Genomic DNA, 13,586 nt, shown 5'->3' on the forward strand with positions numbered 1-13,586 from the left:
GGTAGCGGAAATTTTGAGTAGTTTGGAGAACTGGTAAATACCACCTCTGACTGGCCCCGCGCCCATCTATTCTCTGCCTCCTGAGTGCCAATTGATTGGGAGGGAATAGGGATTTTGCAGTAACCTTCCCCTGGAGTGGGGTGGGAATGGAGATTTTACAGTAGCCTTCCTCTGCCATGCCCACCAAGCATGCCTACAGAACCAGTAGTAAAAAAAAATTGAATCCCACCACTGGAGCACATACCAGCTCAAACTCACAGCAACTCATCCGACCCTCACCTTTTTGTAGACTGTCTCCACTAAAGCTAAAGCCTGCTTGCTTTTTATGCAAACGTCTGCATAAGCACACCTAGCAATAGCAACAGCAATAGCAGTTAGACTTATATACCGCTGAGAGGGCTTTCAGCCCTCTCTAAGCGGTTTACAGAGTCAGCATATCGCCCCCACAGTCTGGGTCCTCATTTTACCCACCTCGGAAGGATGGAAGGCTGAGTCAACCCTGAGCCGATGAGATTTGAACAGCCGAACTGCAGATAACAGTCAGCTGAAGTGGCTGCAGTACAGCACTCTAACCACTGCACCACCTCAGCTCTACCACCTGGCAGGAAGAGAAAGAGATCCCCCAACTCCAAGCTTTCTTCTTCCGCAGCTATAGGCAGTCATTCTCATAACACAAAGTACTTGATCATTTACTAGATGTATTGCTGTAATTTACACTTCATTATCTATTTGTTCTCTTCCCCTGTTTTTTCCCATTCAAAAAGGCTGTATTGAGTTAAAAGTGTCCATAGGATTATTCTGCTTAATCTCTCATTTTGACTGATTCAGTGACTGACTATGTACCATCAAATTTTGAACTCTTAGTAACCATATAAGTTCAATAACCTTTGAACTATAGTGTTGGACAAGACTCCTGCGAGTCCCTTGGACTGCAAGGCGATCAAACCAGTCAGTCCTAGAGGAGATCAACCCTGACTGCTCTTTTGAAGGCCAGATCCTGAAGATGAAACTCAAATACTTTGGCCACCTAGTGAGAAGGAAGGACTCACTGGAGAAGAACCTAATGCTGGGAAAGATTGAGGGCAAAAGAAGAAGGGGACTACAGAGAATGAGGTGGCTGGATGGAGTCACCGAAGCAGTAGGCGTGACCTTAAATGGACTCTAGAGGATGATAGAGGACATGAAGGCCTGGAGGGAATGTTGTCAATGGGGTCGCAATGAAAACAACTTTGCAACTAACAACAACAGCAAAAGGTTTTTTTCATGACAAATCTGCCCCAATTAGGTTTTTCAGATCTCCCAAGGATGCACCCATTGCCACTGTAACACAACCCATCCATCGTGTAGCTGATCATCCTCTTCTTCTCCTTCCTTCCACCTTCACCAGGATTAAAGACATCTTTAGGGAGCTGGATGTTTGCATAATGAGTCCAAAGTAAGATAATTTCAACCTGATCGTATTTGTCTTGAGTGAGAACTCTAGATTGATTTGTTCAATGATCCATTCTTTCACTGTCCATATATTGTGATGGATTTTTCCCCCAACATCAGAGTTCAAAAGTGTCAGTATGCTTTCTATCCTGCTTCTCCAAAGTCCAACTTTTACTTCCACACAGGGAATATTCTTGCTAGCACTCTTTTGATTTTAACCACTCACTTTATTAGGATATGATGACAGCAATTCCCAAATTAAGTTTTTAATTCAAGTGAATTTGAAACAGTTTTGTGGAAATGGGTTTGTCATTCCCACAATGTTAATTTTTAAAGATGAAGTGGGTAGGGAGATAGAATTTAGTAGAATAATTCAAGTGACAGGCTAGGACTTCAGAACCTTGGGTTCAAATCCCTACTCAGTCATGAACTTTACTCTCTAGAAGAAGACATCTATTCAGAGAAGATGGCTCAGCAGGCATCATGATATGTTCTAAAAATGGTAACAATAGGAAAGAATAATCAGTTTAGCTTGCCTTGCATCTAAGCCAGAAAAAAAATCTGGAACTCCTTTTAAATTCTCAGGAATAGCAGCATCTGCATGGATTTGCATCACAGCTTCTGCTTTCAACAATGAAAAACACATAAACAGACTTTCCAGTAACATCCATATGGTGTCATTTATCTGAGGAATAGCTGAAACAGAAGCATAACCCAAAAAAAACTCTCATCATAAAAGTTTTTAGCTAATGCAAATTCAGTTTCTGGGATCAACATCATCAATCTATTTCAGGCCTTGTACTGGTACTTCAACACTGCATTGCCATTTGCCCTGATACCTGGACTTCTCATTCATTGACTCCAAGGTGGTCTGGCAAATTTCTTTCCTTGTGAGTACTTTATATTACTTGTTCTGTTAAAGACAACTCATGGGTTTTGTTCTGGAGTAATCTGACAATTTTGTCCCTTGAAACTTTCATGACAGTCTAGACCTGACTGATTTTCATTGAATACAAATGAAAGGATCTACATGTATGTGTGATTTTTTTTTATACCATATATGCCCTTTGGAATCTTACGCTTATTACTGCACTGAGTTTTGTAGTGGGAATAAAAATGTGTCTCTCTTTCAGATTCATCTGACTTGAATGACACTGAGAAGGCTGAGCTAAAGATAATGAAGAAGCATCAGGAAAACTTTCTGGAAGACATTCAGGTAGGCATCACTTTGGTTCACCAACTAGATGGGTTGAGTTGAGTTTACTTTATTGATTAGCCCTTGGGCCATATCAAAGTGCAGCATTCCAGACACAAATTATTACTAAAATCTGATAAAAACAATTTAAAATGGAATTGGCTAAAGTACAATTTAAAATGAAATTGGAATAAGCTACAATTTAAAATGAAATTGGAATAAGATACATTTTAAAATGAAATTGGAAACTAGATGGGGTAAACTACAATTTGCAATTTGCACATGCCTATTGACTGTGAAGTGGAAATTATAGGAGGTCTAGTCAAGAGCATTTGGACTACCCCAGATTAGGGATTAGGGGTGCCTGAGAGAAAGCAAAGGATTATCTGAATGCAGCTAGGTAATTTTTGACCCTGGATTTAATAGGGTTACGGGTAGTAGAAAAAGTCTTATGAAGTCAAGTGTATTGCACTGAGTAAGCACTATTTTTCTGTGAGATAGAACAATATATTTGGATAATGGCTATGCTTCTGGGAAAAGACTCCTGGCATTATTACTAGAAGTTTCTTCATGACCATCTCTACTTGGCCTGTGACGTATTGATCTTGAGAATCTCTACCTTTCCATATATATATATATTCTAAGGATAAATACATGTGTATATTGTGTCTAAGTGAAATGACTGAAAAATGCAAGTATCTGTTTACTTGCCATGTAATTATTGGTCTTTTTTTTGACCACCTAATCTTCTATACAGAATATTTGGAAAGTCATTGTTTTTCTCCCTATATTCATTCTCATTGTTTTTCTTGCTTCCAGAAAATAAATCAAGAGATTGCTGAAATACTACTGGAGATTGATCATTTCCAGCAAGCACAATCATGGTGAGGTGCCAGTCACATACATAAATACATACATACATACATACATACATACATACATACATACATTCATACATACATACATACAGTAAATATATATAAAACAAAACTAGGAAATGCTGTATGTTCCACACAGAAGTTCTCTTTGGATTTAAAAGGGGAAAGGAGGGTTTTTTCAATGCTACAAGGGATCTTGAGAATAATTTATATAAAAATGTTATTTCCTGTTGCAGCTAACAGTCTCTGCTATGTTAGTTAAATTAGTGAAGAATTTCACTAGTGAAGTTAAACTCAACCATGATCCAGAATGCTGATTGGGGAATCTGGGAGTTGAAGTCCATATATTTTAAAAGTTGCCAAAGTTTGAAAAACACTGAATTAGCCACTTTAAGCAACATACGCTAAGGGAAAAGCAGCAGCAGTGAGACTTAAGAGCACTCAGAATTATACAGCTTGTTTTGCATCCTAACTTCTGTTTGATTAATCTGTCAGTCTGAAATGAGAACTGCCAGTCTGTCATTTAACACTGCCTACAATTTGTAACAGCAGTTTTTTTTTTTAAAGCTAGTTACAGGCTGCCTGTATCAGGTATTCAGGACCCGGGAGAGCTCCATGGGGAGATTAGAAACTGATCCAATAAAAACAGCTGGATTTTATATGTACAAGGAACAATTATATGCCATCAACTTGACAAGTCAATCATTCAGCGTTTCCCAGTTTCCTTGAAAATATTACTAAGCCAAAATTACAAAAATACTTAGCCAAATAAGTGCTTAAAGCTATCTTCTAAACAATATATGTAATAGAAACTTTGATTTGAAACATAAGATTACAGAGAGCTGTAATCTTAGCTGTAAGAGTAGCATATGTCTTATTTATACTATGCTATAGTAGTAGTAGGGATGTGGTGGCTCAGTAGCTAAGACGCTGAGGTTGTCAATCAGAAATGTCAGCAGTTCAGCAGTTTGAATCCCTAGCGCCGCGTAATGGAGTGAGCTCCCGTTACTTGTCCCAGCTTTTGCCAACCTAGCAGTTCGAAAGCATGTAAAAATGCAAGTAGAAAAATAGGAACCACCTTTGGTGGGAAGGTAATAGTGTTCCGTGTGCCTTTGGTATTTAGTCATGCTGGCACATGACCACGGAGATGTCTTCGGACAGCACTGGCTCTTCGTCTTTGAAACGGAGATGAGCACCGCCCCCTAGCTTTGGGAACGACTAACACATATGTGCAAGAGGAACCTTTACCTTTACTATAGTAGTAGTAGTAGTAGTAGTAGTAGTAGTAGTAGTAGTAGTAGTAGTATATAATGGAATAGAAATGTTTATTTATCAGCTTTATTATTTTTTATAAATAACTCAAGGCAGCAAACATATCCAACATAACTTCTTACTTCTATTTTACTCACAAACAACAACTCACCTGTGAGGTGAGTTGGGCTGAAAGAGAGTAACTAAGATCACCCAGCTGGCTTTCATGGCTAAGGCAGTACTAGAACTCACAATTTCTGGCTGTGTACCCTGAAGCCTTAAGCACTAAACCAAACTGACTCTGGTTTTATTGCTTATAATATTACTTATAATTAATTAACTTTTTGCATGATAAGCTCTGTAAGATGTGCACAGAGCAACAGCAGGGGAGATCTACTTTGCTTCATACTGTTCCTTTTATTTCATAAATTAGTAATGTTTCATTTGTACCTATATTTTGTCTGATATAAAACAAGTAAGTGACTGAGATTTAATGTGCCTGAAATTAAGTAAGTCAGCTGTATAAACTGAACTTGGATGCATCTAATGGGGGAAGTTTGGTGTATATTTCTGGGACTTAGCAAACAGCTCGAAAAAACAGAAGGTGGCTTTCCTTTGTTTTTCCCTGTGCTCTGATCCTATCTTTATATTTGCAGCAAACATATTCAAAGGGAAAAGAACATGAGCATTGGACGGAAGAAATTTAATATGGATCCTGTTAAGGTAGGAACAAGTCTTTGAGATTTAATTTAAGATTTAGGTCCTTGACAATCTCAGCGTTCATGTTTCAAACAGCTAATTTCAGGAAGGGAAGGGGAAGGGAGGAAGGAAGGAAGGAAGGAAGGAAGGAAGGAAGGAATTACTTTTGTGCCTACCATGTCTCAAATCCAATGTGCATCTCAGGAATCAGCTCAAATAGTAGCTGAAACAAAGGTGATGGTACTTGGGCTGGACGGTTAAGAGGAAGAGAGAAAGTAGTTCTCTTTCTCTCTGCCATTTCCTGGCATATCCCCACTGAGTTATCTATTGTTTGCCTTGCTTTTTAATATGGGTTTAATGCAGTGGTGAAATGCATGTTTTTTTTACTACTGGTTCTGTGGGCGGGGGAAGAATACTGCAAAAATCTCCATTCCCACCCCACTCTGGGGCCAGCCAGAGGTGGTATTTGCCGGTTCTCCAAACTTTCAAAATTTCCCCTACCGGTTCTCCAGAACCTGTCAGAACCTGCTGAATTTCACCCCTGGTTTACCGGTAATGGTCTCCGAGAAAAGCACTAAAGCTTTTGTTTCTTTTGAGAATGGATTTAGTGCATTAAACCTATGTCAAAAAGATCCCCATTATCTGATAATAGTTGGGCTCCTGTTGAATTCGGGTATGCAAAATATTTGCTCAAAGTCAGAGTAAATTTTGACTAAAGATTACTAAATCTGCCAGACCAGCCATTGATAAAAAAATTCAACTCCTTCCAATCCCTAACCCCCTGTAAAGAGTGTAATTGATAGCTGTTTTCAGTCAGATGATGCTAAGAGGAGGGAAGACTTCTTCCTTTGGAGGAAATTCTCCAAAGTCATTTCTTAATATGCCCCATGGGTAATAAATAAGGATGACACCATTTGGTAGCATTTTGCCAATAGAACAATAGAGAATTGATGGATGCAGCAACTTTAATGCCAATAAAGTTTTTGACTGGTTTCAAGACTGATGATAGCACTTTAACTCAGCCTTGGAGAAAGGCTCTTAGTTTCTTTTTTTTTAAAAAAACCAAAAACAAACCATACACCCATTATTAGTTAAGCCAAATTTTATAACTATGTACAATATACATATATTGGATGCGAAGCGAAACATCTTCAAAGAAAAAACAGAAAGTCCAGTTGCCTCTTGGAAAAAAGCACCTTTGGGACAACCATGACCTGGATGACTGAGAATCTCCATAGACATTTATGTACAATATATTACATGAAAAAGAGAATGGAAGACATGAGAAAACTTGAATGAAAGCATAGTAATGAGATCACTATGAAATTATAAGAAATGAAATAAGCCATATGATGAAAGACAGGTCCAGCTCTGAGGAATCCAGGTCCTCTTTCTAGCGAATGATCAGAAAGCAACCCAGGTCCTCTTTCTGATGAAAAATGCTACACCTACAGAAAATATTCTGCATTTTTGTGGTCCAGCTGCATCCTTCCCACCAGCCGCTTCCTTAAAAGAAACAAACGAATGGAGAGCATATTCGTATTTTCTCCAATTGTCTTTCTCTTCTTTGGAATTGATAGTTTATACTTGAAAAAGGAAAGCCAAAATTACTAATAAGCAGTTATGTTGACTGCAGCTAATTTCATCTTGGAGATCTTATACATGCCCATGTTTTGGTTTTACCCTTTTTCTTTCTATTTGTCACAACCAGGTCTACTTTGTGTACTTGCCTATATAAAGAAGGAACTGAAGTTGTCTTTATCCTTATCTTTCTTTTCTTGATGTAATTATCTCTGTGCATTCCACTAACTGTAACCCATTGTGAACTGCACTTCACACTGAACTGTTTCTTTCTTTCAGTGTAATTACTTCCTTTTACTAACAACACTACAGTCAAAAGTGATCATTCAATCATTAAATGGTAGTTAGACTCTTAATAGAAAAGCAGCTACCTACATTACTATTATGGAGTAAAGGTGTGCTGAATATGAACAAGGCCTTTAAGAAAAAAAAACACAAAGGGAGGGAGGAGTCAATGTAACGATGAGATGGTTGTGTGGTCTCAATGCTCTGAGACCACAGCCAACACTTTTGCCGTTGGGTGGTCCAAACGGACCTAAACCGTCCCGAAGAGATGGTGAACAGGAAGAATATGTCTTGCTGATCTCAGGGATTTCGCAAAATCCTCGAAAGAAGCAAGAGAAGTTCTTCAAGCCGGTGATAAAAAAATCCAACCAAGGCTGACAAAGTTGCGGCAGCTCCAAAATGGAAGGATACGGAAAGAGAAAGTGTTTCCAGCTGGTGAGGAATTTTTATTGTTTTAAAAAAGAGACTGCCTATAAAAACTCAAAAAACAATTTAAATTAAAGAATAGAAGAATCAAGTGGTGGAATTGAATTTGGAATGGTTTTGGACAGTGGTTATCTTACTTTTTAAATGTTATTTACATGGATTGAATCTATGCAAACCTTTTGAAATGGATGGATTAAGTTTTCTTCTTCTGCATTCACTTTGTGACTCTCTGTAATTTACAGACTAAAGTTTTCCTCTTTTATTGCTGTGGGTATTTTTCTAATTCATTTAAATATTGGACCTCTTTCTCTAATTTGATATACAAGAAAGATACAAAAAGAAACTCTTTAAGAGTGTCTACGCTCCGGAGGCTGGGAGGTATTGTTGATCAGAATTTTGTGTATTCAAAATGGAACGTTTTTCTTTCTTTCACGGATTGCTTTGATTTGGGGCCGCAAGGCTTTACTGTTTGGCTACAGACTGATAAGAGCGCACAGTGGTCCCTTTGAAGTATGTTTTTGACCAGAGAGAAATGAGAGCAGTGTTCTTTGTGAATCTATGCTTTAATTTTGTTGATCTTTCAAAACTAGAGTAGCTGTGTTTGTCAGAATGACACAATCCCAAGGAAAAATAAGGTCTTGACTTTGCAAAATATTTTTTCAGAACCACAGAAATTATCAAATATAGTAGACAAAAAAACTGGAATACCTATAGAGCACATAACAAGAAAATATGATGAAAAAATTGAAAATGTTCATCGAATGCAAAATGGGGTGATTGAAACTCAAAACACCGAAGTGGAAAATGAGTATAAATAGACTAAACCTGCTGATATCTATGGTAATTGGTTTGTTCCTGAAAATGGAAAGGATGGAATACAGAAAGAGGAATTAAATGGAGAGGAAATCTATTTCAAAGGTCAAGATATAGAAGAAGTTAAAATTAAAGAACCTATGGACTTAAAGAAAGAAATTCCACTAGCAAAAGTTTCGATAACACTACTGACAATCAAAGACAAACTGAATAAGGAAACAGAAAGAGGGCATCAAGATTATATGAGAGATCTTATAAGCAAGGAGTTGCTAAGAGAAGTCCATACAAATCTGATCAAGAAGATGACTAGAGGATTGGTACCACAAATGGCAGAAGATATGAGATTGTTTTGTTATTGAAAAGATACAGGTTGATAGATGGAAGAATATAACTTAAAACTAGTTAAACTTAGTGAAATTTAGTGATAATAGATATAGTTAAAGAAATAATTGATAATGATAATAATGTATACAATGTGTAGTGTTATGATAAGTAATAATTGGATATGAATATTGAATGGTACCCATGAAAGGAAGATTAGAAATCCTTTTGGATTATATATAAATGTTAATAAAAAAAGAATTAAGTTAGATACAGTTAAGTTTTGATTATTAGGGGGAAAATGTTATGATACAGGATATAGTCAAATAAAGGAGGGATAATGATGACAACCCATATCTATATGTTTGAGTATAACATAAGGAAACTAGATGAAAATTGCCAACAGTGATTTGGAAAGGAGGATTAGAAAAGTTTGTTATTAAATATTATGGATGTTTAGCTAGAATATGACATAAGAATTCAGTGTTATTGGAGGATTTTAGAAATATTAAATGAAATGCCAGTATGTGTTTATGTATTAAATCTGGGTATATTTTATGATGAAGGATGTTTAAATAATTATAGTCAAATAAAAATGGAGGTATAAGGGTAACATGTATAAATATTTGAGTTAAAATACTTGAGTTAATATGAAATATGCTTGATGACTGTGGAAGAGATGCACGAAAACCTTTTGTAATCAACTGATACACTTTCTACAGTATGTAAAGAAGGAAGATTTGATGTGTTGTGTTTGTTTTGAAAATAAAAATAAATTCTATTTTTAAAAAAAGAAAAAACACAAAGGACAATTTGATAGGATAATTGCTATCCATTGTGTTTTAAGCTCACTTTATTAGTTGCATTATTATTTCTGATCAATGTGTAGGTTATTAAAGGACCTACCCATGCAAAACTAGTTCAACTAGAAAATATATCCAGCCTTATTTAAAACCCCTCTTCTTCAAATAAGAATGTGCGTATAAACACTAAAACATTGACACTGAGAACCATTTCCCACTTACCTTCACATCGAGGAGTAGTATTGTAAACACAGCTGCAAGTTGAAGACAGTTGAACACCTTGAACAATAAAATAAGAAACTGGTGGAACAAAACATCTTCACTTAATTGATGCAATTAATTAAAGAAGTTACATATGCGTGAAAGAGAATCCTATGATTATAATGTCATCACAGAGAAATCTCTTAAGAAATCTCAGTTCTGATTTCTCACAATCACAGGGCCTAAAGCAGAGCTCCAGAATCCGACTATACCTTGCTTACTAGGAACATATGGCCCAACTGTTGTAGCTGAATTTTGAGAAAGAAAACCATTGGAAATCTTAAAATACCTAGAGAAGAAATTATTAACTAGTTATAACCTATTATCGCTTTTTTTAGGCAACTGAATATTCCTGAGACTTGAGATATTGGAAAATTCATGGCTTAAAATAAATTCAAGTCATACAACAAAGAACATAGAATAACAGGTTTGGAAGAGATCTTGGAGGTCTTTTAGTCCAACCTCCTGTTTGATTAGGAGACTTTCTATTGGTCCAAGCAAAGGGTTGTCCAATCTTTTCTTGAAAACTTCCAGTGGTCCACAACTTCTAGAACCCTAACCACTCTTCTCTGTAACAGTCCTTCAATACTGGAAGACAACTATCATGATATTCCTAATATATAACAATATATATGACAATAATTATATATTGTCATATATAACAATAACCACCACTCACTCCCTTATTTCACAAGTTCTTGTTTGTTTCTTGGAACCAACAATCCATTCACAGTTAACTCATAGGGATCCTCTATTTTCCCAAACAGGGTATTCAATATCTGGTTGAGCAAAAGATACTCTCCTTGGATGCAGAAGAAGTTGCTAAATTTCTTTACCAAGGAGAAGGACTCAATAAAACAGCCATAGGAGATTACCTGGGACAAAGGTAAGTGCATTGTCAGTGAGTAAACACATCTATGTTTCACTTCCGGCCTTCAGGCCACAGGGAAAATATTGGGTGTGGGGAAAAATCCATGTTTCTTATCTTGGTCTTGTTCTCCTGCCAGGGATCCATTGAATCTCCAGGTTCTGCAGGCTTTTGTAGAATGTCACCAGTTTGCCAATCTCAATCTTGTGCAAGCACTACGGTAAGTTCCAAAACATGCAAAGTATCTCAGATATTGAGGCTAGGTGCTACACTAATCAAGGAGAGAAGCAGCCTAGAAGGAAGGATAAATGTTCCAACAGTGAGAACAATTAACCAGTGGAACAGTTTGCTTTCAGAAGTTGTGGGTACTCTATCACTGGAGGCTATTCAGAAGATTCTGGACAACCACTTGTTTGGAATAGTACAAGGTCTCCTTTTTGAGCAGGGTGTTGGACTAGAAGACCTTCAAGATCCCTTCTAACTCTGTTATTCTATGGCTCTCTTTTGATCTTGAAGGTCATTTTTCTTCTCTAGAGGGGAACCAACTGAGATGCTGCCAATGTGAATCAAATGGATAAATTCTCTCATGCACTTAAGTAGTTTTTGTTCCATTTCTATGCATGCATGCATGCATGCATGTATGTACGGTATGTAGATAAACTCCAGCCTTGCGATACAAAGCCAGTAAGAATTCAAGACTCTACCACTGTGAAAAATGATTCTAAATTTGTGGCATGGAAGAGAAATCCATCCAATAGTTGTGCTGTGTTCACACAAGATGTTTACTGAGCTTGTATCATAACTTGAACTAGAAGCTATCCAAATGGCTCAAGTTCACAAAATAAATAACTAAGCCACAAAAATGAACCCAATTTTGAGTATACTGTGGAAATCTAGATTTTAGAATCTAGACTCATCTGAAGTGGTTATGCATCCTTAGATGAACTTAGCTGCTTTGTGTAAAGAAAATCCTAGTCACATGCATGAAGCCACAATTATAACCCGAGCTTCAGTTTGTTGCAAAAAGAAAGGATTGTCCTCTTCATCTCAGCTAAGTCAAAAGATCAATGCAATTAATAAATCGTCAGATGAAAAACATTACCCGAAGTAGTAGAATTGTTAATTTAATTATTAATTTGAATTTTAAGACCACCTAACTCCTCAGTGATTCTGGGCAGCTTATTTGTAACAGAAAAAAATAAATACATATAAAAGAGAAACTGCCTCAACAGGAAATCAAAACTGGGGTTAATTAAAAAGGGCCCCAACTCTACCAAGGCCTGGGAGACTAACCATGCTTTCATTAATGTCTGGAATATCATAAGAGTAGAAGCTGTATTCATTTCTATTTTCTATGGCAGGAAAAACCTTACTCTGAGCTAAGATTCTGAAGATATGGTTTCCTTTGCAGGCAGTTTTTGTGGAGTTTCCGTTTGCCTGGAGAAGCCCAGAAGATTGACCGCATGATGGAAGCTTTTGCCAATTGGTATTGTCAGTGTAACCCAGGCATTTTTCAGTCAACAGGTGAATGGGTGGAGATATTTATTTAAGTTCCTAAAATACTAGTCCTAACAGCGTGGATAGAGATGCCTGTCTGATTTCAATCTGTGCTTCAAATCAATACGTCTATAATACATTTCTGTATTATCTACTAACTTTCAAGCCCAAGATCTAGCTGCTTCAGTTAATGTATATTTACTGCACTGCCTTTCAATGAGTGGCTTAGTGGCTTAAAAGATGCTGGGGAAGGTCTATACTCCAGTGGTTTGAGTCCTACCACTGACTGAGCTCCCATCACTTGCCTCAGCTTCTGCAACCTACTGTAGCAGTTCAAAAGCATATAAATGTAAGTAGATAAATAGGTACCACTTCAGTGGGAAGGTAACAGTGTTCCATGTTTTGCTGTACGCTTCATGCTGCAGTGGGATATCATGCTGGCCACATGAGCCACAGAAATGTCTTTGGACAATGCTGGCTCAATGGCTTAAAGAAATGGATATGAGCACCACTCCTGAAGTCAGCTATGACCAGTGGAGTAAAACCTGCAGGGATTCCTTTACCTTTACCTTATTTGCAACTCATTGTTAGGAGAGTAATTAAAAGCAACAAACAAGGCAAGAATAACACTGATCACATCCTGATAAGTATTAACGTGAAAGAGTATGCTCTGCACCCCTAAAATAAAAAAGGACTTCCTGAAAATTATAAAAGCCATTAGGGATCTAAAGGCAAAAATAAATAAATAGGTGCCAAGTTGGGCAGAGAATACATGACCAGTTCTGGAGAAACTGGATGTGGAAATTTTGAGTAGTTCGGAGATCTGGTAAATACCACCTCTGGCTGGCCCCGCCCCTATCTATTCTCTGCCTTCCAAGTCCCAGTTGATCAGGAGGAAATGGAGATTTTACAGTATCCTTCCCTTGTCATGCCCACCAAGTCATTCCCACCAAGCCACACCATGCCCACCAAGCCACGCCCACAGAACCGGTAGTAAGAAAATTAAATCCCACCACTGGTTAGAACTTACTGTTACTGTTTTACTTATTTACATTTATTATGGCTTCAGGAGACTCTGGTCTGTTTTGCTTAAGCTTTGTTACTGTCTTTTTAATATAGTAGTCCCAATATTTTTATTGTACTGACCCAGAAATAAAATCTCAATGTGTGTACAAAATGAGGCCATCACAAAAACATGTAACCCAAACTTGCCTTTGTGATGACAAATGTTTTGGAGAAAATGGTTACCAGCTGAGGTATCAAGGTAAGTGCCTGCT

General features: G+C 37.3%; 1 protein-coding gene across 1 annotated transcript in view; it reads left to right on the forward strand.

Moving 5' to 3' along the window:
* Positions 1 to 2,569: 2,569 nt before the first annotated feature.
* CYTH4 (cytohesin 4) overlaps positions 2,570 to 13,586 on the forward strand; it is a 29,217-nt gene continuing 18,200 nt past the window's right edge. The window contains exons 1-6 of the mRNA XM_087723156.1: positions 2,570 to 2,647; positions 3,446 to 3,510; positions 5,412 to 5,478; positions 10,712 to 10,830; positions 10,952 to 11,032; positions 12,224 to 12,336. Coding sequence (XP_087579282.1) covers positions 2,609 to 2,647; positions 3,446 to 3,510; positions 5,412 to 5,478; positions 10,712 to 10,830; positions 10,952 to 11,032; positions 12,224 to 12,336 — 484 coding nt within the window. The 5' untranslated portion in view covers positions 2,570 to 2,608. The remainder of the gene's footprint in view (positions 2,648 to 3,445; positions 3,511 to 5,411; positions 5,479 to 10,711; positions 10,831 to 10,951; positions 11,033 to 12,223; positions 12,337 to 13,586) is intronic.

Source organism: Thamnophis sirtalis, unplaced genomic scaffold, assembly GCF_051295495.1.
Source record: "Thamnophis sirtalis isolate CommonGarterSnake01/CBP01778 unplaced genomic scaffold, rThaSir2_p1.2 scaffold_9, whole genome shotgun sequence".
NCBI lineage: Eukaryota > Metazoa > Chordata > Lepidosauria > Squamata > Natricidae > Thamnophis > Thamnophis sirtalis.